The sequence below is a fragment of the Staurois parvus genome, unplaced genomic scaffold, assembly GCF_062004578.1.
Source record: "Staurois parvus isolate SC_StPar_1 unplaced genomic scaffold, SC_StPar_1.0 ptg000717l, whole genome shotgun sequence".
In the NCBI taxonomy this organism is placed as follows: domain Eukaryota; kingdom Metazoa; phylum Chordata; class Amphibia; order Anura; family Ranidae; genus Staurois; species Staurois parvus.
In genome coordinates, this window is record NW_028318513.1 from 193,701 (window position 1) to 221,650 (window position 27,950).

Here is a 27,950-nt window from a genome sequence, read left to right on the forward strand (position 1 = left end):
GGGGGTATACACATGCTGTGGCCACAGCTGGAAGTATACCTCCAGGTGAATGGGGTTGAACTACAACCACCCCGCAACTGTGTGTGTATTGCATGAGGTTGTGGTGTGGTGATGCTGCTTTTTACAGGGTTAAAACAGGTGGTGAGGAGGAAACATATTGCTTTACCACCTGTCAAATGTCTCTGAAAAGTGATCCGAGCATGCATTGCTTTTCAGTTCTTGCTGCTATTATGAACAAGTCCTAAAAAAGCAATTCTGAAAGGACAGGAATAGGGGGTCACGATTAAGTGACACACATACATACATACACACATAAAAACAAAAACACACAGATTAAAACACACACATACCAACACATGAACACACACACACGCAGAGACACATGTATGCACACACATGTATACAGCCCTATGAAAAGTTACAGTACCTTACCTTTGCTCACACAGCCGGGTACTGCACTCTAGGGGGAGGCACAGAAGACAATCTTTGCTTTCACTTTGCTCAACAGTCTAACGGCTCCAAGTGCCAACGTACAGTGCGACTGGGGATCGGGAGCTCGGGTTCAACTGACAGCCTTTCTCTGACAGGACAAAACTGCACCTCTGAAGACCTCTGGCGGCACGCCGGTTGAGAAAGGCTGATCTAGTGTGTATTTAGGCCCGTCTTTAAGTTATGGCTAAGTGGTCATCACCACCTATTGCATTTTCTTACCAAACTTGTCCACCAGCAGTTTATGTTTTACAGGTAACCTCAAAAGTATAGATGGAACACATCTCTGACAAGAATTGTCAAATTTGGAAACTTAGGTAAACAGTCTGGCACTGTGCAGAAGGCTGTAATCACAGTGGAACAGGCTTTTTGACCAATCACATTTAAGGTGGAAATAGAGGCAATGCCTAACAAACTCTAAACCTACTCTCACCCACATTGCAAGCCTCATTTATCTAGCCCTGTAAAGAAAAAAAAAATCGCTACACTTATCTGTTCTGCAGCCGCTCTGGTCTCCAACGGCACCCTCTGTGTGCTGGACACAGCCGACAGCAGTTGGGAAATGCCTGGAAAGGGACGTCACCCATAGAGTTACTATGAGGCTTTTGTTGTTGGTTGCCTCTCCTGAACACTGCTACACACTGAAACCATTGCTGACGGCTCAGGGTGGGACTGAACTGGAGCGGCTGCAGAACAGGTAAGTATAGTGTTTTTTTTTTCTTTACAGGACTAGATATATTAGGCTTAGAATATGGCTGAGAGTAGGTTTAGAGTTAGTTAGGATTTGTCTTTACTTCCACTTTAAGCAAGTACAGTCAAATTTGAAAAAAAAATAAAAAATACAATGGGGTTGATTTATTAAAACGGAAGAGCGCAAAATTTGGTGCAGCTGTGTATGGTAGCCAATCAGCTTCTAACTTCAGCTTGTTCTATTGAGCTTTGACCAAAAAACCTGGAAGCTGATTGGTGTCTCAGCTTGCGGCTTCACAGCCGGGTGCCCATTGCGCATGCACAAGAAGCGCTGCGCTTTGTGAATGGTCCAGCAGTCTTCTGGGACCTGTTACGTGTCCCAGAAGACAGAAAGGGAGGACAACTCCGTGGAAGTGGGAGCGGGTACCTGTCAAATTTGGGTACCTGCTCCCCAAAGGTCTGCAGTCTCTGGTCATCTCCTGTACTGTGTCTGCAGTCCATTGGTTCAGAATTTTTTTTTCTTGTTTTCCTCCTCTAAAACCTAGGTGCGTCTTATGGTCCGGTGCATCTTATGTAGCGAAAAATACGGTATTTATTACCTTTAAGATGTTTCTAAGGTGAAGTAGTCATGGCTGACTGCAAAAATTTCTCAGCTAGTTCAGTCTGATCTGTCCCAATACAAAGGCTGGAAAGAACAGATAAAAGGAACTATATCAGAAAGATAATCCCATGAATTCATAAAGACTGGCGCAGGCAGATTTTGCATGTCTCTCATGCATTCTAAAAGTGGTGAAGAATGCCCCAAATTCATGTAGCTGTCTAGAACTTGTACTTAAATTTGGCTCATGCTGCGCCGCTTTTAGAATGCATATGGGACACTTTCGCTAAATCTGTCTCAGCCACTTTTTCTCTCTGTACACCAAATGAGAGTTGGTCATAATTAGCTCCACTTTTACATTTAGCACATTCAGTGTGACACAGTGTAAAAGTGTTGCATTCAATGTGACACAATGTAAACATGGTGTATATCTGAATTTTATTGAATATTCCCCCAATGGGGGGAAATCAATAACGCTGCTGCTCCACTTTTCTTGTATTAATCCCTCTTGTTAATTTATTGCGCCAAATTAATTTGATTCTGACAGTGACTTGTGCACCAAATTCAGATAGTTCTAATATATGTCACTTTTACCTTGTGTCGCATTTAACCACTTCTTAACTACATTATAGCCGAATGACAACTACAGCGTAGTCTTCCAGTCCTGGATTAATTGGTTCCAAGTAAGCAAGGAGTGGAGAGTCCCTAGTGGTCAAGAGCAGAAAGAGTTGGTGGAATCTGGATGGAATGTCATATATGCGCATTGTGATATAAATCTGGAGGTGAGAGTTCTGTGTGCATAGAGATGGAACTTTTTTATGTGAAGTTTACAAGCAGCACGTGTATAATTTTGGTGTTGGATAATCACGCACATTATGTGGACTTTGTGAACTGATGTATTTATTGAGATCATGTTTACACATGTTGTAATGCACTAGAAGTATAAATTTATTTATTTATGGAAAATTAGTTATTTATACGTTTTTCACACAATAACGGTAGAAAAATTAGCTGTTTGCAAAATGTTATAATAGAAATGAAGAAAAATGTTTTATTTTTTAAAAATGTTCTGTCTTTTTTTTTGTTTCTAGTGCAAAAACTAAAAAAACCCAGTAGTGATTAAATACCACCAAAAGAGAGCTCAATTTGTGTGAAATAAATTATATAAATTTCATATGGGTACAGTGTTGCATGACCAAGCAATTATCATCCAAAGTGTGACAGCGCTGAAAGCTGAAAATTGGCCTAGGCAGGAAGGGGGTAAAAAAGTGGCCAGTAGGCAAGTAATTAATTTGCCACTTTTACATTTGGAGCATTCAATGTGACACAATGTAAAAGTGGAGCTAATTAAGACCAACTCTCTTTAGGCATACAGAGAGAAAAATTGTCTCATGTGCATTCTAAAAGTGAAGCAGCATGAGCCAAATTCAAGTACAAGTTCTAAACCGGTGCATGAATTTGGCCCATTCTTCACCACTTTTAGAATGCATGTGAGCCATTTTTGCAAAATCTGCCTGTTCCAGTCTTTATGAATTTCAGGGAATATGTTTCTAAGAAATATTAGAAGCCAGCAGATTTCCCAAAATTCCACTTACAACTGAAATACACTTTTAGGGGATTGACTGGTTAATGATAACCATCAAAAAAACAATGTTGTCACTCACAGCTCTGTCTCCTTTTTATGTGAGTTGAGATAGCAAGTTCAATAGTTGCTCAGAACAAGAGAGCTGGGAATCCACATATATAATCCAGCCAGCTGAGAGAATAAAGATGAGGTAAAGAATTTAAAAATTCAGTTCGAATGTTTGGTCTTACCTCTGTATGGTGTTGAACGCTGGTGGCGACGCTGATACAGATAACAACAAGAGCACATGAAGCAGCAAATCAATGTAACAATTACCACAAAGAAGAGTAGCACAGCAAATCCAATGCCTGCAATGGTCTTCGGGCTATAACAGAGGTAAAAAAGTTCAGATTACACAGAAGTGGTGGGAACTGAACACCACAAAAAATAAGATACTGGAAATTAATAATGTAACATGCTCAGTTATGAAATATGCTTGTTTAAACAGTACCTTAAAGAAAGACAGCCCTTCTGCATCCTCTCAGTGATTAGTTTACTAGGTTCCAAGCAGCAATATCTTTGGTAGCAGTCTCCACAGCAAAAAGTCCCATATCTACAATCTAGGCTAGGATGCCAACCACCACTGTGATCCTGATACCACAAGCAGTCTTCACCTGCTGACACTGAAAGAGAAAACACAACAATAAAGTGCATCGTAAAAATGGCACCTAGGCTCAAAGATGTAAATGATTACTATTGATGTAAATATAATATTGAAAAATATATGGCAGAAATGGAAGAGACCTGAATACAGTCCAAACACAAAAAACCCACATGTACATGGCAGTTTTCTGGCACATTAGGTTGTTGTTAAAGTGGTTGTAAAGTTGAATGTTTTTTCTACTTAAAAGCATTATCTATATTATGGTAAAAAACCTTTTGGGTTTTGCTGCCCCCCCCCCCCCCCCCCCCTTATACTTACCTGAGCCTGATCTCGATACAGCATTGTGCATGAGAGCAGCGGCTCTCTCCTCACAGGCTCAGAGATAGCAGAAGGAGCCAATGGCTCCTCCTGCTATTTATTTATTTCAGGTACTTATATAGCGCTGTCAATTTATGCAGCGCTTTTACATATATATTGTACATTCACATCAGTCCCTATCCCTCAAGGGGCGTACAATCTAAAGTCCCTAATTCACATTCATACATACACATATTAGGGCCAATTTAGACAGGAGACAATTAACTACCAGCATGTCTTTAGAGTGTGGGAGGAAACCAGAGTACCCGGAGGAAACCCACACAAGCACAGGGAGAACATGCAAACTCCATGCAGGAGGCGCCATGGTCGGGAATCGAACCCATGACCTATTTACTGCAAGGCAGACGTGCAAACCACTAAGGCACTGTGCCGCCCACTGTGTGCTATCAGTCACAGTCAATGAGGAGGGAGTGGGGAGCCATTCTCTGTATGTCAATGGACACACAAAGATTGGCTTGGGAGCGAACCTGCATGAGTACCCCCCTAACAAGCAGCTTGCTAAGGGGGCATTCGGCAGGGGAGAGGAGCCAGGAGCGCTAGCGGGGACCTGAGAAGAGAAGGATTCAAGCTGCTCTGTGTGTAAGAACTGTTAAAAAATTAGACTGGATACCAGACTCGAATAGATTCTATGGACAGGATGAGAAATCAATCTGTACACTGCATCTGCAGATAATTTATGCTTTTCATATACACACACACTGTACTTAGATAAATGCTTACAAATATAACTGATCCACGGTTGACGCCCATTAAATATACATTTATTTGTTTGAGCTAACCTTTTGCATTATTTATTGTATGCTCTTTGTGAGATGTGAAGGCCTAGTATTACACATTACTCTGTCATCACAGCTCTGGGAAAGGATCCGTGGATTGTAATCTAATTGTATTTTAAAAGACTGAGGCCCTATGGTGATTTCTGCGATAGCAGGATACCACTGTTACAGCACAGGTGGTCATACATAAGGGAATGTGATCGATCATGGACTGTCGCTCATCATGCTCATTCACTATTCTGTGCATGTTGGGTAATCTCCCCCTTACTGTCTATGAGGAAATAATCAGGAGTATTACATTTCATGATATCAGAAAAAGACCTGCCTTATCTCTAGCAATGCTGTTCTCTTAGGCTGCTTAAAGTGCATTCAGGGAGGAGCACAGGCAATTTTTCAGAGGCAGACTGCCAGGAAGAAAGGATACAGATGCTGTTCAAAAGTTCAGTTCCTCAGTCTGCAGCACCATCTAGCTGTACAGACTAGGAGATCATGTGCCTGGTTACAAAATAAGTCTAGAGCAGGGGTCTCCAAACTTTCTAAGCAAAAGGGCCAGTTTACTGTCCTTCAGGCTTTACGGGGGCTGGACTGTGGCCAGTGGGAGTAGAAAATGCCCCATCATTGGTTGTAACGGAGGAATAGTGCCCCATTGTTGATATCAATGAGAAGAATAGTGCCCCATGGATGGTGTCAATAGGGGGGGAATGGTGCCAGTTGGTGGCATAGTGCCCAAGGGCCAGATAAAGGCATGCAAAGGACCACATCCGGCCCCCGGGCCGCAGCTTGGTGACCACTGATCTAGAATCAGTAGAGAAGGAACTTCCGTATGTTTTCTAAATCACCAGTTCCTCTGATTCTAAACATAACATTTCTGCAGACTCATGCAATAGTAAAAAAACACCAACCCCATCATTATGTTTTTTTACCTGTTTGAGGAAAGTGGAGCTGAGTTTGGTTACTCATGTGACAGCCAAGCAATTAGCTACAGAGTGAATGATTACAGATGGCTTGCACAATAAAAGAGAAACCAATATTCAATCAAAGCTAATGTAACATCACATACACTAATCTGCCACAACATTATGACCAATGACAGGTGAAGCGCATATCATTGGTTATCTTGTTACAATGGCACCTGAAAGTGGGTGGGATTTATTAGGCAGCAAGTGGTCATATTGTCCCTTAAGCAGATGCGTTGAAAATAGAAATAATGGTCAAGGTTTTGAGCAACTTTGACAGGGGCGAAATTATAATGGCTAGACGACTGGGTCAGAGTAACTCCAGAACTACAGCTCCTGTGGGATGTTGCCAGTCTGAAGTGGTCAGGACCTACCAAAAGAGGTTCAAGGAAGGAAAACCAGTAAACTGACAACAGGGTCAGGGGCGGCAAAGGCTTATTGATGCATGTGGGGAACAAAGCCGACTCTTGTACTCTGATCCAACAGAAGAGCTACTGTAGCTCATATTGCTTAAAAAGTTCATGCTGGTTCCAGTAGAAAGGTGTCAGAACACACAATGCATCGCAGTTTGTTATGTAAGGGACTGTATCCACAGCCAAAAGCAACTACAATGGGCAGTATACCCGCAGCTTTCCTGCGAGTTTGCTGCACTTGGCCATAGACTTCTAATATATCCTGCGGGTTTGGTGCGCTTTCTGAAAGTGCACCAAAACTACTAAATGCAGGAGTTTTGGTGTGCTTTTTAGAAAGTGCACCACACCTGCAGGATATAATAGAAGTCTACGGCAAATCGCAGCTAACCCAGGAAAGTCACAGATACACTGCGCTGCACCCACACTACAGGTAAACCGCAGCACATCAGTGTGAAAGCAGCCTTATAGAGGGCTCAGACCAGTAAGGGTTCATTTACATTTGCAGTTTGGAGGGTGGTAAAACCCCATTGTTAAGGCATGTTTTTACCATCCCCACTTCAACCACACCCCCCTTTAGCTGCAGTGGCCAAGGGTGTACACATGTCACAACAGCAGCAGGAGTTTTACGCCCTGTCATGGTTGGTGAGTGTAGCACCTGCCAAGCAAGGCCCATTCAAGGCACTGAGGCTGCTCTGAAAGTGCCCTACCTTGTCCAGTACAGCAAACAAGGGGTTAAAGCTTTTTCACCACCTGCTTTAACACCACAGCATACAGTTGTGGGGCGCTTGCAGAATGGCCCCATTTACCTGAATGGGTCATGGTCTGAAGGTGGTAGCACCCACCAAAAGCAACAGGGGTTTTATTCCTGCTGCAGCATGTATACACCTTGGCTGCTGTCTCAGGCAGAAAAAACATGACTCAACTGAAAGGATTTACAACCCCCCCAACTTTACGCAAGAACGAGCCTGAAGGGTGCCACTGCCGAATGCAAACAAGAGCTCATTCACAAATGCAGTGAACCAAGTATGCTTGACAGGTGAGGAGGCGATATGTTGCCTCCTCACTACCTGATTTAAACCCACGATTGCCATGCAATGCACATGATTGTGACACGGTGGTATGGTTTAAATCGGGTGCGAGGAAGCAATACTGTGCCTGGTGATCTTTGACATCTCCCATGTTGTTCAGGTAGATCTCCACCTATTTAAGGTTGCCTTCCGCTGACTTAAAGGATTTGCTTCTGAAAGCTTAGAGCCAGATACAACAGTATGCCTTCAGAGATCTAGTGGAGTGCATGCCTCAACAGGTTATGGTGGGTGACCATAATGCTATGGCTGAGCGGTGTATATTTTTTCATGTTTGGGGTTAATATAACCAACAGGCTCTCATCAAGAGAGCCTGACTATGGCCACCCTTTAGTCCCAGCTGCTCCATTCATAGAAGCTGTACTACATCTTCTATAAATCTAAAAACGGAGGATGGGCAGATGACTGATAGGTCTGTCCCCTCCATTCATTACGAGGCTATTTTTCAATTTCCAAAGCTGCGATACTTTGACAATTATAAAATAGAAAAGGATCAGTGAGCGCTTAAAAATAGCCGCTGATGCACACAAAGGTAACCAGATAAAACCTCCACAGATAAATAATAAAAAGTGCAGTGCTAAAATTACATTAAACCAAATAATACTCCAAATAATAGTTCATATGATGTAGGTAATAAGAGATTTAGATATGATATTCATAAAGTGACAGTTTGTGGTAAAGTGCTGAGCAAGGACTGATAATTACTCCAAACTTCAGTGATGTGCCAAAGGTGTAGTAAAAATACACACTCACCAGATGCGCATTTCAAATACATATGTAAACAATATAGCCAGAGATCCCCTTTAAGGATGGAATGAATGAGATAAGCCGAGTAGGGATTCTCCTCCCTCTGGGTGATATCCAGCTCTGTGGATGTCTCCTGGGTGAGCACAAGTTGGATCCAGCCAGAGGTCTCCTTAATGGATGGATGGGTGTTTTACAGCCTGTAGTGGAAAACTCCCTCCTCTGGATTCAATGGAATACTGCAACTAACCTACTTTGACAATTGTTCGGTTGTGCAACAGTGTACCCAAATTAATTTCAGATAATTTTTTCTTCCAAGAGTGTCTCGAATCACAGACATTAAAGGGTGCAGCTTCTGCCCAACAGTGCTCTAGCCAGTACTACTTATAAATGGTACTGAGTAAATAACCATTTTAACCACTTTTGTAATGCTGTAGTTTAAAAATGACAAAGGAACCAGTAAACATATGGCTGACTTGTTTTGGGCATACAGGCTACAAGGCTGTTGTGCTTATGCTTGCTTTTTTGCTACCTTGTGAGTCACTGACATGAAATGAGTATGTGTTTAATCAAGTGTTGTTACACCTGCAATGCACATGGTTGTTCCAGGTCAGTGACTTACTTGGTAGTGAAGGGAGTATAAAGGTGGCCCTACACAAATCAAAAAGTGACGTATTCTGCAGGGACATGCCAAATTTCGATCCATGTATGGGCAGGCTGGTTGTACAAAAGCCAAAAGAAAAACTGATCAGCGTGTTCTGATGGAGGGGAATGTTCCCCGCCATCAGAACACAATAGTACAGCGGGAGTGATTCCCCCACCCACATCAAGTGTTTCGATGAATGAATCAGATCATTTTTTTCCCAGTCAACAAAACGGGAAAAAACAAATGATTAATATGTAGCAGGCTCCTTGTACAAGAGGATTCAGAAGGAATCACATGTTCAGCAGTCAGTCCTTTCTCTCTCTCTCCTGTTTGTAAAACCTGGGCATTCTGCCAAGTTGATGACTCATCTACTACACAGCAAAGAACGCTGGGAGGGGGAGGAAGCAGGAAGTGAAGGGGAGAACAGAGAGACACAAGGCTGGAGAAAAGACAGGGACATGTGGAGCCCGTCCAAGCAGAGGAGGAGGCACTACAGCACTCAGCGCGGATAGAGGGACCCTGCTGTGTGTTCAGAGTCTGGTGAGCTGTCCCCCTGGAGAGAGTAAGACACACCATTTACACTTTGCATATAGACTGGGACATCCGCACCCCACTGCTGAAATCTCACCCATCCGGGGCCCTGTGCAAGCCACAGATCCCTCTGCCTGCTTTGCCCCTCACCACCAGTGTAATTGAGACTGTCTGCCCCGGGGACTGACACATACTGGGAGATTGCATCCTGCGACTGCCCCTGGTCTTGGGGTGCTTTGTGTTGCGTTTAGACACTGAGGTTGGACCCTCTCAGCCCAGAAACCTAGTGAAATTGGATGTAACCCACACCAGCTGAAACTCCAAAGAAGCCTTCAGCTGCTATTTACTTCATTGTAAGGACTAAACGTGCACCAACTAGAGCTCCACCGTTACAAGGACTGAAGTGGGGGAATCTGGCTTAGTAGCCTTATTAGAGGCACCTCTTTATTGCATCCTGTTCTGACTCTGAGGTGATTTTTGGCTAACGCCCCTCAGAAGCAGAATCATACACCGGTGTGGGTAATACATTTCATTGATAGAGTATAAGTAAGTTTATTTGTTTGATATCAGTTGTATTCTGCTTAAAGTGCAACTCTGCCATCCGGAGACTCTTGGCTGTGAAGCCCTCTAGTGGCAGACCAAATTTACTGCATTGCATAAAAGAAGAAAAGTTTTGAAGTTGAAAGGGGAACCCCACCCCTCTACACTGCATTTCATTCTCCATAAAATTGTTCTTGTTTTATTTAACCCTGTGTCAGCAAATTTCTTGGCAGGGTATTTGCTATTCATTACCAGTTGTGCCAGAGGGATTGGGTTTGCTTAGGGTTGGATCTATTGAGCGCAGGACCCATAATATATTCCAGCTTGTCCCAAGAGGCAGTGCTACACGTGGGGGCTCGTCCGGGATTCTTGCTGCTCAATTACCCAACAACCACTCAAGCAGTGCCCTATACCAACTCCTAAGATGGACGTCGCAGCCGCGACCAAGTGGTGCAGCAGGGAAAATGCTTGCCCAGAACGGAGTGTAGTGATCGAGTTCCCCAGAGAAAAGGGGACCGAAGAACAGATTAACAAGATAGTGAATGCACTACCCACAGAGGGGAAGAAAACGTGCGTGATAGATGTGATACCCGCCTCAGACACCACCCTGGCATATGCCCTGCTAGAGTGGAAGAAGGGGATCCCTGACAGTTTCCAAGGAGCCAATATCCAAATAGAGGATGGGACAAGGCTCCAGTTACTTCAGTTGAACACCCCAGGGCCTAGTTGTGCAAAACCTGAGAGGGAAGAACCCCTGTCCCAGACACCTCTAGCCACCATAGGCCCGGAATTCCTCACTGCATTGAGGGACTTCATGTTAAAATGCCACAAAGACCCCTCTCCATACACAGGGATGTATCGGAAGCTCCGATTCTTCTCGGGTAGGCAACCACTACCTACCGGGGAGGATGGCTTTGAAGAGTGGCTAGACCAAGCCATGCAAGCACTAAGTGAATGGGACATTCCTGAGGCCCACAAGAAACAGAGGATTACGGAGAACCTAAGGGGCCCTCCATTGGAGGCCATTCGCAACCTAAAACTTAGCAAACAGGATTGCACTGCTCAGGACTATCTAGATATTTTACAAGATGTATTTGGGCGTACTGAAAAGGCTTCAGACCTCATCTATCAGCTAGAGCATACCTACCAAAATGAAGGGGAGAAACTCTCCAGTTACATGGGACGTCTAGACAAGATAATATACCAAATTCTGCTAAAAAGGGGAATAGGCCCTGAAAGAGTAGATGAGGTTCGGGCGCAACAAGTCCTACGGGGAGCCAGGCCCCTAGACCCATTGCTATTCTATTACGAACTCAGCGAGATGGTGGCCTCCTGAACTATCCAGACTTGATCCGGACTGTGAGAGAGGAGGAAGCCATGTTGGATGACAAAGAGAGACAGTCAGACTCTGTTGTAGGGGTCCGAGTAGTCAATGTGGGAGGTGACACCCCTGAAGTTGAACTCCTTAAGACTCAGGTGTCCCAACTAATGGAGATGGTGACCTTACTAATGGCGGGACCGTCGGGTTTAGCGAGAGAGATGAGAGCAGTTTCTGAAAACCTGTCAGGAGTTGTCCCAACGCAAGCAACTAGTCCCACCATTCAAATGACCTGCTTTAATTGTGGAGGGACTGGACATGTCAGGAGAGTCTGTCCGAGCCCCAGGAAGCCTGAAGCTAAGTGCCAAAAACCGGCGGAAAACTTCAGAGGGCCCTGGTGAAGGAGCAACCCAGGGACCCCACCACCGTAGCTAGCTCCACTCAACCAAGTAAAAGGGGGCGAGGAGATTATCTGGTCCTATCCAGAAGGACCCCACCATCCCTTACAAACAGCCTAGGGAAAATGCCACTTCACCTCAGGGAGACAGTGCACACCTCAAACCTGGGAGTCAACCACGGCTTAGGCCGAGCCAAAACTCCCCCAGGAGGAGAGTAAGGATAAGAACTGCAGAACAGAAGAAGACGGCTACCTGTTCACCACTCCCTGAGAATTTAGTGGGACCCTCCCCTGTCGTCCCGATTCAGGTAGAAGGGATTTATACCAGGGCTCTTCTGGACACCGGAGCCCAAGTAACCCTTCTGTACCGAGACTTCTATGACAAGCATTTGAAGCATTTGCCCTTGCAGAAGCTGGAAGATCTGGAAATATGGGGCATAGGAACCCAGAAGTTTCCCTATGATGGTTACCTATCGGTCAGACTAACTTTTGATCCTTCCATGACAGGGAAGGCTGAGACTTTCGAAGCCTTAGTCGTCATCTGTCCCCGGCCGCCTGGGGCCGATAGGAGTCCCCTAATCATAGGGACCAACACCAATCTTGTCAGAAGGCTGCTGGCGCCATTGGTCGAAGAGCCCAATGATCAACCCACTTCTGTACATCCCATGCTGAGGCAAGCATATCAGCGCCTGGTACAAGAGAGGAGAACCCCAGCGGAAAGAATAGGGAAGATATGGCGCCTGGATCAACATGAGAAGGTGCTACAACCCATAGAGGTGGCGTGTTTACAGACATCAGTCAAATTGACCTGGAAGCAGCCAGGCCCCTTCATTGTCCTTGAGGCTGGTGGCTGTGAAGAGAACACAGGAGTGGAGATCCTCCCGGAGGTAGTGTCAACAAAAGCGCTACGGAGGAGCCACGGAAAGGTTTCGGTCAGTGTTCATAATCCAACTGCTGCCCCAGTGAAAATCCCAGCTCGGGTGCTGTTAGGACATGTGGATCCTGCAACCCCAATCTTGCCCACTGAGCTAGGGGACGGAAGAGAGAAAGAAATCCCTGTCGATGTGTTTTACCCAAGGAACACCCCCCTTTCCCCGGAATGGAGAGAGAGAGCGAAGAATCAACTCCTAAGGTGGCGGGCTGCATTCTCCAGAAGTGAGTTTGATGTGGGGTGTGCAGAGAGTGCCCATCATCGGATCCGGCTTCGAGAAGACGCCCCATTCAAGGAAAGGGTTCGACGAGTTCCATTGGGAGATTTGGAAGACCTGCGTGAGCAACTGGCAGAGTTGAAGAGGACAGGCATCATCAGAGAGTCCCGAAGCCCATACGCCTCTCCGATAGTGGTGGTCCGGAAGAAGAACGGATCTTTAAGATTGTGCATCGACTACCGGACGCTAAACCGAAGAACTGTTCCTGATCAGTATACCACCCCCAGGATAGAGGATGCTTTGCAAAGCCTATCAGGGGCAAAGTGGTTCAGTGTGCTGGACCTGAAGAATGGGTATTACCAGATCCCCCATGCACCCGGAAGACCGAGAAAAGACCGCGTTCATAACCCCAATAGGGTTCTTTGAATTTGACCGGATGCCTCAAGGTTTGTGCAACTCTCCAGCCACCTTTCAAAGGCTGATGGAGAAGACGGTGGGTGACATGAATTTAATTGAAGTACTGGTATACTTGGACGACATCATTGTGTTTGGGAAGACCCTGGAGGAACATAAGGAGAGATTGGAGAAGGTGCTCAAGAGACTTCATGATGAGGGACTGAAGTTGTCTTTGGAGAAGTGCCAGTTTTACCAACCCTCAGTCAATTACCTGGGTCATATCGTATCTGCCGATGGAGTGGCCACTGACCCCAAGAAGCTGGAAGCTGTCACCTCATGGCCGAGGCCCACAAATGTCACAGAGCTCAGATCTTTCCTGGGGTTTTGCTCCTATTATCGCAGATTCGTCCAGGGCTTTGCTCGGATAGCCCGCCCACTCAATGAACTGCTCAGAAACGAAGAAGACGATGATGCAGATCTTTCTAGACCTGCGAAGCCAGCAGTGGGACCCAGGAGGCCTAGGGAATCTATTCAAGGACAATGGACAACCCAGTGTGAAGAGGCCTTTGAACGGCTGAAAAAGAGTCTAACCACCGCCCCAATCCTGGCCTATGCAGACCCAGCCAAGCTGTACGAATTGCATGTGGATGCAAGTAGAGATGGGTTAGGGGGAGTCCTCTATCAAGAACAGAATGGATGCTTGCGACCTGTCGCCTATGTGAGCCGGGGTTTGGCATCCGCTGAGAAGAACTACCCCACCCACAAGCTTAAATTCTTGGCCTTGAAGTGGGCAGTAGTGGACAAACTTCGAGATTACCTATATGGAGCAGAATTCGTGATAAAAACAGATAATAACCCCCTCACATACATTCTCACTACAGCTAAGCTGGATGCTACTGGCCACAGGTGGTTAGCTGCCTTATCGGAGTTCACTTTCAGCCTCAGTTATCGGCCAGGGATTGGGAATAGGGATGCAGAGGCCTTATCCCGAAGACCTCACTGTTCCAAGGATTCCCCAGAAGAGTGGACTCAGGTGCCCTCTGAAGGGGTACGAGCCTTATGCCAAGGAGTGGAACACCGAACAAGAGGTGGGTCCAGGGCAGAAGACATTGGGATTTCGGCGTCTGGCGTTCCCAGGTGTTATTGCAATGTCACCCAGGTTGGGGGTGAAGGTCTGCCCAAGCTTTCCAGGAAGGATCTGCGAAGAGATCAGTTGGAAGACCCCCTCTGCGGCCTAGTATTGAAGGCTTTAGAAAGCAAAAGCCCCGATTTGCTTCTTACATCGTCAAGGGAGGCCCGGCGGCTACATCGTGAGTGGGATCGGCTACAGTTACGCCACGGAGTGGTCTACCGAAGGGGCCCCTCTGATGATCCTGAAGAGAAATGGCAGCTACTTTTGCCCGCAAAACACAGAGAAACGGTGCTGGCCGCTCTCCATGATGACCATGGCCATCTGGGACCAGAAAGAACCTTTTGTTTGGTAAGAGACCGCTTCTACTGGCCCTGCATGCGGACAGAAGTTGAAAGTTACTGTCACTCCTGCATCCAATGTATTGAGAAGGAGACTCTGCCTCAACGAGCTGCCCCAATGGGCCACCTTCAAAGTCAGGGACCCATGGAGTTGGTGTGCATTGACTTCCTGTGCCTAGAGTCGGATTAGAGTGGACAGGGAAATATCCTGGTAGTGACTGACCATTTTACCAGGTATGCCCAGGCTTTTCCTGCTAGAGATCAGTTAGCATCAACTGTGGCAAAGATTTTAGTAGAAAGGTTCTTTGTGCATTACGGACTACCACAACGTATCCACTCAGACCAAGGGAGAGATTTCGAGAGCAATCTCATCAAGAGACTCTTGAGTCTACTAGGCATCCAAAAGTCGAGGACTACTCCATACCATCCTCAGGGAGATCCTCAGCCAGAGAGATTCAATCGTACCCTCCTGAATATGCTCGGGACTTTGACTTCAGTGCAAAAGCAACACTGGAGTAAGCATGTAGCAGCCATCGTACATGCCTACAATAGCACTGCCAACGATGCTACAGGATACTCTCCTTACCGGCTGATGTTCGGCCGGGAAGCCCGACTGCCAGTAGACTTGGCTTTTGGAACCTCTGTAGACCATACCTCTGCAGCTTCCCATAGAGGATATGTGGACCGCCTAAGGAAAAGCCTGAAGATTGCTTATGATAAGGCTCAAGCCACCTCAGACGCCAGGGGACAGAGAAACAAAGAGAACTTTGATCTCAGAGTGCGAGTACAGGACTTACAATCTGGAGACAGAGTCTTACTGAGAAATCTGGGTATCCCTGGAAAACACAAGTTGGCGGATAGGTGGCGATTAGAGCCCTATGTCATCTGCAAACAATTGCCTGGATTGCCAGTTTACCAGATTCGACCAGAAAAGGGTGTTGGCCCACTCAAAACCTGGCACCGCAACCACCTTTTGCCTTTGTCAGATGCAGTCCGTCTAGCATCACAATCTGATCCAGTCTACCCCCTCAACTTCTCAGAGGACTAGACCTGTGACCAGGTCACAACCCACACCACCTCCTGCAGATGAAGAGGACAGTGAGAGTGAGGAGGTAGGGACAGATTTGCTGTGGCCATCTGACATTTCCGAACCCACCATTCCTTTTTCCACTGGAGTGACTGACGTAGTTCCTCTTAGGCCAGAGGCTCCTGAATTTGTGCCTCAGGCCCAACCTGCAGAAGACTTGCAAGAACCTGAAGACTGGTGGTCCATTGTGGATGAGGGAGAAGATGTGGAGGAAGCTGAACTGGGAGAGACAGAGAGCGTCGAGCAAGAAGCGAGGGTTGATGAGTCATTAGTGTCAGAACCAACATCGGAAGCAACGCCAGAACCATTGCTAGAGCCCAGGGAACAGAGAGAGCGTAGAGTTATTCAACCCCCAAAAAGACTGACATATGATGTGTTGGGTGAAAACTCTGAGGAAGTAGTACATGCTTCTAGAAGGAATCTCGTGACGCCTGGTTCTCCTACAGCAGTTTCGGTAGAGAACAGCCCCAACTCACCCCCTGGCACATCTGGTTGGGCCATTCCCATTAGTGTGGCCTATGGGCAGGACAACCCTCACTCTGCTACATGGTGGGAGGTTCCTCTGCCAGATTCTTATGCAAGTGTGAATAATATAATTTCCTGTGTGTACTAACTTTGCTTTTTCTCCGCGTGTATATAAAAAGCATGTAACAGGTTGCTTTTACTGCTGTCTTTGGAGGACCAAAGCTTCTCTGGTGGGGGGGAGTGTGTAGCAGGCTCCTAGTACAAGAGGATTCAGAAGGAATCACATGTTCAGCAGTCAGTCCTTTCTCTCTCTCTCCTGTTTGTAAAACCTGGGCATTCTGCCAAGTTGATGACTCATCCACTACACAGCAAAGAACGCTGGGAGGGGGAGGAAGCAGGAAGTGAAGGGGAGAACAGAGAGACACAAGGCTGGAGAAAAGACAGGGACATGTGGAGCCCGTCCAAGCAGAGGAGGAGGCACTACAGCACTCAGCGCGGATAGAGGGACCCTGCTGTGTGTTCAGAGTCTGGTGAGCTGTCCCCCTGGAGAGAGTAAGACACACCATTTACACTTTGCATATAGACTGGGACATCCGCACCCCACTGCTGGGATCTCACCCATCCGGGGCCCTGTGCAAGCCACAGATCCCTCTGCCTGCTTTGCCCCTCACCACCAGTGTAATTGAGACTGTCTGCCCCGGGGACTGACACATACTGGGAGATTGCATCCTGCGACTGCCCCTAGTCTTTGGGTGCTTTGTGTTGCGTTTAGACACTGAGGTTGGACCCTCTCAGCCCAGAAACCTAGTGAAATTGGATGTAACCCACACCAGCTGAAACTCCAAAGAAGCCTTCAGCTGCTATTTACTTCATTGTAAGGACTAAACGTGCACCAACTAGAGCTCCACCGTTACAAGGACTGAAGTGGGGGAATCTGGCTTAGTAACCTTATTAGAGGTACCTCTTTATTGCATCCTGTTCTGACTCTGAGGTGATTTTTGGCTAACGCCCCTCAGAAGCAGAATCATACACCGGTGTGGGTAATACATTTCATTGATAGAGTATAAGTAAGTTTATTTGTTTGATATCAGTTGTATTCTGCTTAAAGTGCAACTCTGCCATCCGGAGACTCTTGGCTGTGAAGCCCTCTAGTGGCAGACCAAATTTACTGCATTGCATAAAAGAAGAAAAGTAAGTTTTGAAGTTGAAAGGGGAACCCCACCCCTCTACACTGCATTTCATTCTCCATAAAATTGTTCTTGTTTTATTTAACCCTGTGTCAGCAAATTTCTTGGCGGGGTATTTGCTATTCATTACCAGTTGTGCCAGAGGGATTGGGTTTGCTTAGGGTTGGATCTATTGAGCGCAGGACCCATAATATATTCCAGCTTGTCCCAAGGGGCAGTGCTACAAATATATGGGCTGATTAAGCAGCCTGTACCTCCTAAATAAGGAAGTGGCAGCTTCCAGAAGAGCATGCATTCTTTATAATATATGGAATTTATTAATTCTCACTGAGATTACAGTAGTCTTCCTGACAACATCCAAATCTTTTTTCTCCCTTAGATGGCATAGTATGCACAATTTTGTACAGGTATTATCCACATTCAGGATTTTTCCCTGGACCAGAGATGACAAGACCAAGTAAATACCAATATCTGTGCATTAGGCTTTATGTTTCCAGATGTTTGCACTTGCCTTACATAGCTGCTGCCCCTCATTACTTAACCAACCAGTGTACACATTATCATTATCATGATATTCACACAACCTAACCCTGTGCTGCCTCACCCAAAGATCTGAAAGTACAAAAATCATTAAAGTGCATCAAACTGGTTTTTTTCACAGACTCATGACATTTCAGTAGATTTCTATTCACCGAAGTGTGTTGCATTGCAATGGTTTGCATTGCAACCTGCTGCACTAAAAAAAAAAAAAAAAGTACTGCATACATTGTGGCTGCGCTAGAAATAGTTGCTTTACAGGTATGAATGGGCCCTAAATGCAATGTACAGTTTGTCAAAATATAGGCAGAAACAGATGTCTAGCCCAAATATTCTAGTCACCCTATCAAATCCTCTGTCAATGGAAGTTGGTGTTTCAAAACTCACTACTCAAGCATTGTCCATTGTTTTTATCACCAGAAAACCTGCCATGGAATTACTGGGGTCCATGCAAGTAAGCCTGAAGAGGCTGCTGAACAGATGCAACATAGGATGAGAAAAAGAGAAAACAAGTGCTTTATTTTATAAAGATGGCAATTGTTTACAGTACAGTACAAGATCACACAGTTAGGGTTTTACTTTATGAGACTGAGCCTAGGCCAATATGGCTCCAGACAGCAATTAATTCCATCTTCCTAATGAAAAGTGGAAAGGTTTAGCTACAGTTGCAAGAAAAAGTATGTGAACCCCTTGGGATTATGTGGAGTTTTGCATAAATTGGGCATAAAATGTGCTCTGAAAGTCATCTAAGTCACAACAATAGAAGAACACAGTCTGCTGAACATAATACTACACAAACATTAGATGTTGCCATGGTTTAATTGCACATAACATGTAAACATTCACAGTGCAGGGAGGAAAAAGTATGTGAACCTTTGGATTTAATAACTGGTTGACCCTCCTTTGGCAGCAATAACCTCAACCAAACATTTCCTGTAGTTGCAGATCAGACCTGCACAACGATCGGGAGTAATTTTGGACCACTCCTCTTCACAAAACTGTTTCAGTGTAGCAATATTCTTGGGATGTCTGGTGTGAATCGCTCTCTTAAGGTCATGCCACAGCATTTCAATTGGGTTGAGGTCAGGACTCTGACTGGGCCACTCTAGAAAGCGTATTCTGTGCTGTTGCAGCCATTGTTTTGTTGATTTACTTGTATGCTTTGGGTCATTGTCCTGTTGCATCCCCCATCCTCTGCGGAGCTTCAGTTGGCGGACAGATGGTCGTACGTTTTCCTGCAAAATGTCTTGATAACCTCTGGAATTCATTTTCCCATCAATGACAACAATCCGTCCAGGCCCTGAGGCAGCAAAGCAGCCCCAAACCATGATGCTCCCTCCGCCATGTTTCACAGTGGGGATGAGGTTTTGATGTTGGTGTGCTGTGCCTTTTTTTCTCCACACATAGTGTTGTGTGTTCTTCCCAAACAACTCAATCTTGGTTTCATCTGTCCACAGTATATTTTGCCAGTAGTGCTGTGGAACATCCAGGTGCTCTTTTGCAAACTTCAAACGTGCTGCAATATTCTTTTTGGACAGCAATGGCTTCCTCCGTGGTGTCCTCCCATGTACACCATTCTTGTTTAATGTTTTCCTTATTGTAGATGTGTCAACAAAAATGTTAGCATGTGCCAGAGATTTCTGTAGGTCTTTAGCTGACACTCTGGGATTCTTCTTTACCTCATGCAGCATTCTGCGCTGTGCTCTTGCAGTCATTTTTACAGGACGACCACGCCTAGGGAGAGTAGCAACAGTGCTAAACTTTCTCCATTTGTAGACAGTCTGTCTTACCGTGGACACATGAACATCAAGGCTTTTGGAGATACTTTTGTAAACCTTTCCAGCTTCATGCAAGTCAACAATTCTTGATCGTAGGTCTTCTGAGAGCTCTTTTCTGCGAGGCATGGTTCACATCAGACAGTGCTTCTTGAAACCAGTAAACCCAAAACAGGTGTCAGCAACACATCCAATATCATCACACTGATTGGAGTCAAGGTTGGCTCACTCCTGGCTCCAATTAGCTCTGGGAGAAGTCATTAAGCTAGGGCCTCACATACTTTTTCCTCCCTGCACTGTGAATGTTTACATGTTATGTGCAATTAAACCATGGCAACATCTAATGTTTGTGTAGTATTATGTTCAGCAGACTGTGTTCTTCTATTGTTGTGACTTAGATGACGTTCAGAGCATATTTTATGCCCAATTCATGCAAAACTCCACGTAATCCCAAGGGGTTCACATACTTTTTCTTGCAACTGTAAATCATCCACAGATTCCCCAATAACATGGAAAATCTCAGCTAGCAGTAATATGTGCTTCCAATGTCAAATTTTTTATTTTTTTTTGTCAGTAACTTTTTATTACTGCCTGGGTGTTCTAACTCTAGTAACATTCACTTCATACCCATCTTATGATTGCTAGCGTGAAGTAAACACTTACAGGAGAGGCTTTAAGTGTCTTTACCTGTTGTCAAAGTTCTGCAGGCTATTTGTATTTTTCAGATGTAATGCCAAGTATTTATTTTATTAATTATTCAGAAAAACATACCACCATTATATGGGAAAAAGATGCTTGACTAATCACGTCTATAGGGTCCAGTAGAGAGTAATGTGACTGAAAAAACCTGCATGAAGACAAAGATTCCCCTATATTCATACTAATAATGGAGATAAAAAATGTGACAGTGGAGATTTATGAGAATGTTTGATTTAGAATCATGTTGGTTAAAAATAAAATAAAATAGAATTCAAGGTCATAATAGCAGCACACATACTGTTCTGAGATTAAATATTAAGATATTATTGGGGTTGGTACTATTGGGTAGTGCAGCCTGGTAAAATATGTGGGTAATAATGGCATGCTTTGATAGTGACAAGAGAATATATGATAATGCAGCGCTATGAATATATATTAATTCCCTCCAAGACAGTGATAAGATCCTATATGGATCTGTACATATAAAAAAAAGTGACACAGTGATGATCCAATATACACACGTGAACCATAAATATTCCTAATCCCCCTCCAATCCACACTTAAGGGATCACTTAATTACAGATGAATGGTGTAAAACTATATCTGCATCCCTGTACAGGGATAAATTACTACAATGTGATAAGTGAACCACACTTGACAACATAAAAAATCCACACTAAAATGCAAATACAAATGCAAATCAGGACCCTCCCCTTAAATGCTTAAATAAATATAGTGCAAATAAAATATTAAATAGTGCTCCAAATATAAAAAAAAAAACATGCAGGTGGTATTGTGTAGTCGTGGTCACATCACAGATGCAAATCCTCAAATGGCCAAAATGCCCCCTCACCTCCTTACAGTGACCACAAAGGGCCAGCTCGCTTTTAGGATCACACCACGATCCTCACAGGTAGTACTCTTCGTGGGTCAATCACCCCACTCGGTGTCATCAATGGTGGCACTTACTCCTCCACGCATACCTACGCATTACGTCACACTAAATTACGTGACTTCTTCAGGATATCGATATATATACATATAGTTTTGCACCATTCATCTGTAATTAAGTGATCCCTCAAGTGTGGATTGGAGGGGGATTAGGAATTTATTTATGGTTCACGTGTGTATATTAGATCATCTCTGTGTCACGTTTTTTTATATGTACAGATCCATATAGGATCTTATCACTGTCTTGGAGGGAATTAGTATATATTCATAGCGCTCCACTACCATATATTCTCTTGAATTCATATACACCTTGGGGTTGAGGTACTAGTGCCGGCAGCTTAGGGATAGGCAGAATCCATATAATCGCAGGAGGACTTCATATTATCAACTTTGATAGTGACAAGCCTACAGGGGACTAAAATACAGTAATATGGTCCTCTAAACCACTGATCTCTGTACTGCGGCCTAAGGGCTTGTCAGGGCTCTTTGCAGGCCTTTATCCAGTCCTTGGAGCTGTATTGCAGTATTCCTCCCACTGACAACAACAATTCCTGCTAATGACATTAATGGTGGGGTACAATTCCCCCCACTAATATCAATGATGAGGCACTATTCCTCTCACTGATACCAATGATGGAGTATTATTCCTCCCAGTAATGACCACAATCCAGCCCCCCTAAAATCTGACGGACAGTACCCTGGCCCTTTGTTTGAAAAGTTTGGAGACCCTTGCTCTAAATAGTGCTAACTTCACAATACCCAAGCCAAAATAGAAAGTCTGGTCTAACATCACATAGGCCACCAAATGAGCAATCATACACCACACAATGGCAACAATAGGTCAACTGTTACAATAAGCATGCACCAGATTGCCAGGGATGTGCAATTTGTATCGCCCGACACCCAGGACATGTTGTTCTGGGAAGGTAAATTTTAAACAAAAAATCAACCATGAGTAGAAACATCCTTTGCCGATGTCGGCTTTTAGTTCTCAATGAACTACCAAGACACTGTTGAGCGCTCTGGTAGTTCATTGATTCTTCCTGTTCATGTGAAACAGCTTGTCTGTACAATGTACGGACAGACAGATTGCACTAACGGTCTCCAGGAGTCTTGCATGGCACCAACTTTCCTTTTCCTCTCTCTGATCACTCCCTTATTAGCTTCACTCTCTCCTTGACTTCCTCCTCCTTGTCTTCCAAGTACCAAACAGTTACCCGTAGAAACCTTCACGATCTTAACCCCTCTTCTTTTTTCGGCAACAGATTGTCTCTAAGACAAAATCTCAGCCCTGTCCTGCCCCAACCGGGCCACTTCTGTCTACCACAGTTCATTGTCATCCACCTTGGACACATTGGCCCCCCCCAATACACACAGAATTAGGCCCCGACCACTACAGCCCTGGCAAACAGACAATACCAGATGCCTCAAAAAACGTAGCCGTGCTCTGAAGCGTCTATGGCGTAAGACTAAGACCCAGCAAGACTTCGACCAATATAAATCTGCCCTTCAAAAATACAACTCCTGTCTCCACACTGCCAAACAGACCTATTTTATCACTCTCATTAACACCCTCTCACGCAATACCTGTCAACTCTTTTCTACTTTTAACTCTCTACTTCGTCCTTCTTTACCTCCACCCTCTAACTCACTCACTGCCCAGGAGCTCGCTAATCACTTCAAAAATAAGACTGATAAAATTTGTGATGACAACAGCAGCACATCAGTGTGAAAGCAGCCCTATACTATTATGCCCAGTGTATTGCTTTACAGTGACCTGAAGAACCTTTCTTCCCTACTGCTGGCACCACTCTGGAGCCTGCTAGCCGGGATAAGAGGTGGCGTGCAGTTGGTATCACTTCACATGGGACAGGAGTCAGCACTACAATGGAAGTATCAGCTTATGCGGCCCTTGCTCCCTACTACAGTTCCAACTTTACAAGTAGTCCCTCTGCATTGCATTCTGATGCTCTGGGAAGGCAGGTCAGCAAGCCCAGACCGCGATCTACCTGTCACCTGGCAGTGAGCTACAGGTTGCTGACCCCTTTTCTATAGATCCAAATGGCAGGGGCGTTCAGACTTCTATATATAACCTATAGCATTTTTGTACATGACTCCATCCACAGCAGTTTAAACAGGCAGAACAAACTGCAGCTCCTACAGGAATAAAACAAAAAGTAAGAAAATGAATTCTTGGCTCTTGGAATCTTACTAACACACATGTTCCCTGACTAACAGACCTGGAGCAACTTACTGCTGCCCAGGTGTCTAAGGCTGCTTTCATACAGGTTGTTGATCGGGAGACTACTCCAGTGGTTAAGTCCCTTGGACTGAAAAGATGTCAAGGACTACTCCCCTGCTGACATCCGTCATGAGGATCTTTCAGGAGACAGGTAATAAAGACTTCTCCAATTTCAAAGCCAGATTCATGAGCCACTAGGCCATGTACAATATTGTCTTTGGTGCCAAATGAATTGGTCTGTCCAGGGACTTGATTGACTTGTCACATGATGATAGAATGCGTAGTAGCGGTAAGGAATGAAATTGAGCAAATGGGTCCAAGACTCTCATGCAAAAACAGAAAGCCTGGACAACTCCTGAACTCCTGCCTTAAAGGCAGGTGCATCATCTTCAATAAGCTAGGGCACTGCCGGATCCTAAGTTGAGATAGTCCACTTCTTTACAAAATCCTCCATAAATGGGTACAAGGCTAATAAGCACTTGGAGGGATTAAAGAGTTTTTCAGGGTGATTTGTTTCTGTTCCCCACAGAAGAAAAAAGACCTAAGACTGGAAACAGCACTAGTAAAAGCTACAGGCTGATCCTCTAGTTTAGTGTGGTGTGCACTGCATTGATAAGAACCAAAACAGTCTCTTTAACTTGGAACTAGTAGCAGTAGACTTTGACTCCTTAGGGGCAAGATTATCAGGCAAAGACTACAGCAACTCAGAATTAGAGTGACTGAGGACTAAAAAAAGTCACCAAGGCCATAGGTGGATCAGATACATGCTTGTGGCCTCTGGGGTCAGAGTCAACAAATAACTGGGTGATTTGGACCATAACAGCTTGCTTGACTGTACTATAAACCTCAGCCAAAAGGAGAGAAGAATCAGCCACGTTTGATGGAGCTAACTCCAAAGGCATGATAGATTTTAGGAGCAGAGGACAGCAGGATTCTAGGCTGTAGATATTTGCGCCATCAAGAGATGCTTTGCAAGCAGCCCAGGAGCTATTAGTAGAATGTCACCTTGGGCCCCTATTTACAGTTGATAGAATCAGATATGTTCCAACCGTGTGGGGGCAAGGCAACTAAAGGCTCATGGTAAAAGGCAAGGCCACCGGTTCTCATGAAACCTAGACAGTTGGTAGCAGAAGATCAGATGGTTGAAGATGATAAAAATCATTGTAGGCAGGCAGCAGGAATGGATCGAAGAATGATGTTCCACATGGCTTTTTTCAGGAAAGAGCAGCAGACAGGAGATGCTACCTAAAAGCCATATGGTGGGATAGAATGTACAGTGTGTGTCCCAGCAAATTTTGTCAGTGTTCAGTTCCACAGCATTAAGCCATTACTCGCTGTGGAATCTGGTGCTCTCCCAGTGCTCAGCCTGAACTGCTTACTCACAAAGTGGGCCTTTAGAGACAGGGTAAGCACTGAGGCAATGCCAATGCCTCTGGACCTGAAAAAGCACTTCATGGCTAACTTTTACCAGGACAAAGTCTTAAAAGAACCCAACATGGAACTCAGTAGCCAAAGGTCACTTCCGCGCAATTCCCACAATGTCTAGTCCAGCAGTCTAGATGCGGCACATCAAAAGTCAGGCTGAGTGAGGCAGTGCTCGACAGCTACAATGGAAGTAACAAGCTCTAACAGTGATGTAGAGAAGGGTCTTGACTGAAGAAGAAAAATCTTGAAGAGTAATAAAAACAAAAAGGTGCTAGCAGTTATCAACACAGCCAAGCTGTAGAGAAGATGGCAATCATCCTCGTACACTAGCAAAAAGTAATAAGAAGGGATATCCTTGGGATGGTCTAAAGCTTTTTTTTTCCCTCAGTATCCAATCCTACTGTAGGTGACAGTATATCTCAAAAGGTAAAAGTCTTCCTGTGTCCATAGCTAATAGGTCCTTTTTATTACACGTATGAACAAGACAAAGTTCATACTAGGTAAAACAAGAAGTGCTGTATTCCTGTTTTTCCCTCGGTCTTTAGAAAGTGTTCATATGCTGCTATTTTTATCACTTATAATTATAGGTAGGGTAAGCTTTCTTCCACAAAATGCAATACTGTACATGTCCTAATTTATGCTATAATTTCAATTGCTATGTATACCAGTCTCAGAGGGTGGTAAATAGGCATAATAATATCATGGATAACATGGGTAAAAAGTCACCGAGAGTAAGGTTATTTCTTGGGAGTGCTATGACAGAAATGTGTAATGTATACTGTCTGTTTTATTAGCTTTTGTACGTTTGATATGGTGATTTGAAAAATAATAAAATATTTAAATAAGATCAATAAATGCTGTATTGCATGCTGTTCATACTCACTACAGGATTTGTAGTCTGTAGTCTGCAAAAACCTGGTTGATCCTGCAGTTCTCTATCTCCCTTTCCTGTCCATATCCCTAATGCAGCTGGGGATTTTGCAGAGCAGTGTCCGCAGCTACTGCACATGCTCAGTTTTCAGTGAGTTTCTATGCTGACCATTTCCTCCCTATCACATTAAAGCAGCCCATGTGACCATGAAGTAATACATGTGGACATATAAATAGTGTCAAATGACAGTCCATTCCCTCCCTCCTCCTCCTCCATGCTCATTAACCAGCTAAGCACAATGGGGGTGGGATATTACATCTTGATTGGTGGAGGCTTCACCTCCATTACTATAAGACACAGGCTGGAGGGGCGTGGGACAACCTGTGACTAGCAGAAATCTGCTCACACTATGTTATTGCCAAAAAATAATAAAGATTTTATTTCAAATATACAGTATATTTATATGACAATTTAAAACATTTTATTGATATGAATTATTTATTTTTACTCCGTACCCCAAAGGTTTTTTTTTGTTTTTTTTTTAAATTAAAATAATTACAGTGTCATCATCCATATACAGAAAGAGAAGGGATAATGTAAATTAAACAGTGTGAGTTTAGTATCAATTTAACAGAGCATTTTTTTTACTTTGCAACATGGTTTTATTACCTGTTGTTCCTGTAAGTATTTTTCCACTTTCTGTAACTGAAATTAGTTATACCAGCACTAAACTCTGTGATACTTACCTCATGTCATTTCGATGTCCCTTGCTAATTCGGCCATCTTCCACCTAGCTTCTTCCAGGTGCCAGGCTGCAGCCATTCTCTTTGGCTAGCACAGGAATGCAGTAATCCCAGCACTCAGGTGCTGTGCCGGAGAACAAACTGAGCTGTGCTTATGCAGCTCAGTGTTCATTCTAGAGAAGATTGCGGACATGCAGGTAAGTTAACTTTATAGAGTCTGTCTGTGCACAGTTTTCAAAAGTGGAACTTCAGTTCTGCTTTAAATTGGTGAGTTTAGTTTCACTTTAAAGTGGAACTAAACCCATCGATTTAACAGTTTCCCAAACCATTATATTCAAGGCATGCTGTGAATATACACAAGCCATCAAATGGCTGATGTCATAATGGATCACTTGTGCAGCACCATGGCCACTGCTGACAAGGCAAATATTATTATTATACAATTATTATATAGTGCTAAAAGGTTTGCTCAGCGCTGTACATTATAGTAGGGGACAGTACATGAGACAATACAGTAACAAAACAATACATGAGGGGGTCAAGGGCCCTGCACTTTCGAGCTTACACTGTAGCTGCTGACTTAATTAAAGACACTTACCTTTCCAGGGATCTAGAGATGTCCTCACCTGAGCTGATTCTTTATCGGCTTCAGGTGCAGATGCCGGCATCTTCAGTAAGGGAAACCAGAAGTGAAGCCTTTTGGACTCACAGGTGGTTTCCTACTGTGCATGCATGAAGCACGCTGTGCTTTGTGAATGGTCCCACAGTCTTCTGGGACCTGTGAAATGTCCCAGAAGGCTGCAGGGGAAGGAAGGAATGAACTTCAAACTCAGATCGCTGCAGCACATGTGATTGGAAGTGGGTATCTGTCAAAACTAGTTGCCCATTCCCCCCTCTCCCCCAAAAAGTGCCAAATGTGGCAGTGGAGGGGGAGAGGAGGTAAACAGGGGAACTTCCCCTTTTGGGTGAAATTCCTCTTTAACCTCCCTGGCGGTTTTCCCGAGTGTAGCTCGGGGTAGAATTTCTATACCACAAGCGGTAACCCCGAGCTACACTCGGGCTTACCATGCGGCACTGATCTGGGGGTCCCTGCAGCACTTACCTTGTCCTTCGCTCCCGCGATGTGTCCCCTGCAGCGTCCCCGGCCATCTCCTCCGGCCGATGC

General features: G+C 44.6%; 1 protein-coding gene across 1 annotated transcript in view; it reads right to left on the bottom strand.

The window, feature by feature from the left end:
* SHISA4 (shisa family member 4) overlaps nt 1-27,950 on the bottom strand; it is a 68,581-nt gene that overhangs the window by 4,363 nt on the left and 36,268 nt on the right. Inside the window, exons 2-3 of the mRNA XM_089653627.1 lie at nt 3,853-4,024; nt 3,593-3,726 (exon numbers count right to left, since the gene is read on the bottom strand). Of these exons, the coding sequence (XP_089509753.1) occupies nt 3,593-3,726; nt 3,853-4,024 (306 nt within the window). The remainder of the gene's footprint in view (nt 1-3,592; nt 3,727-3,852; nt 4,025-27,950) is intronic.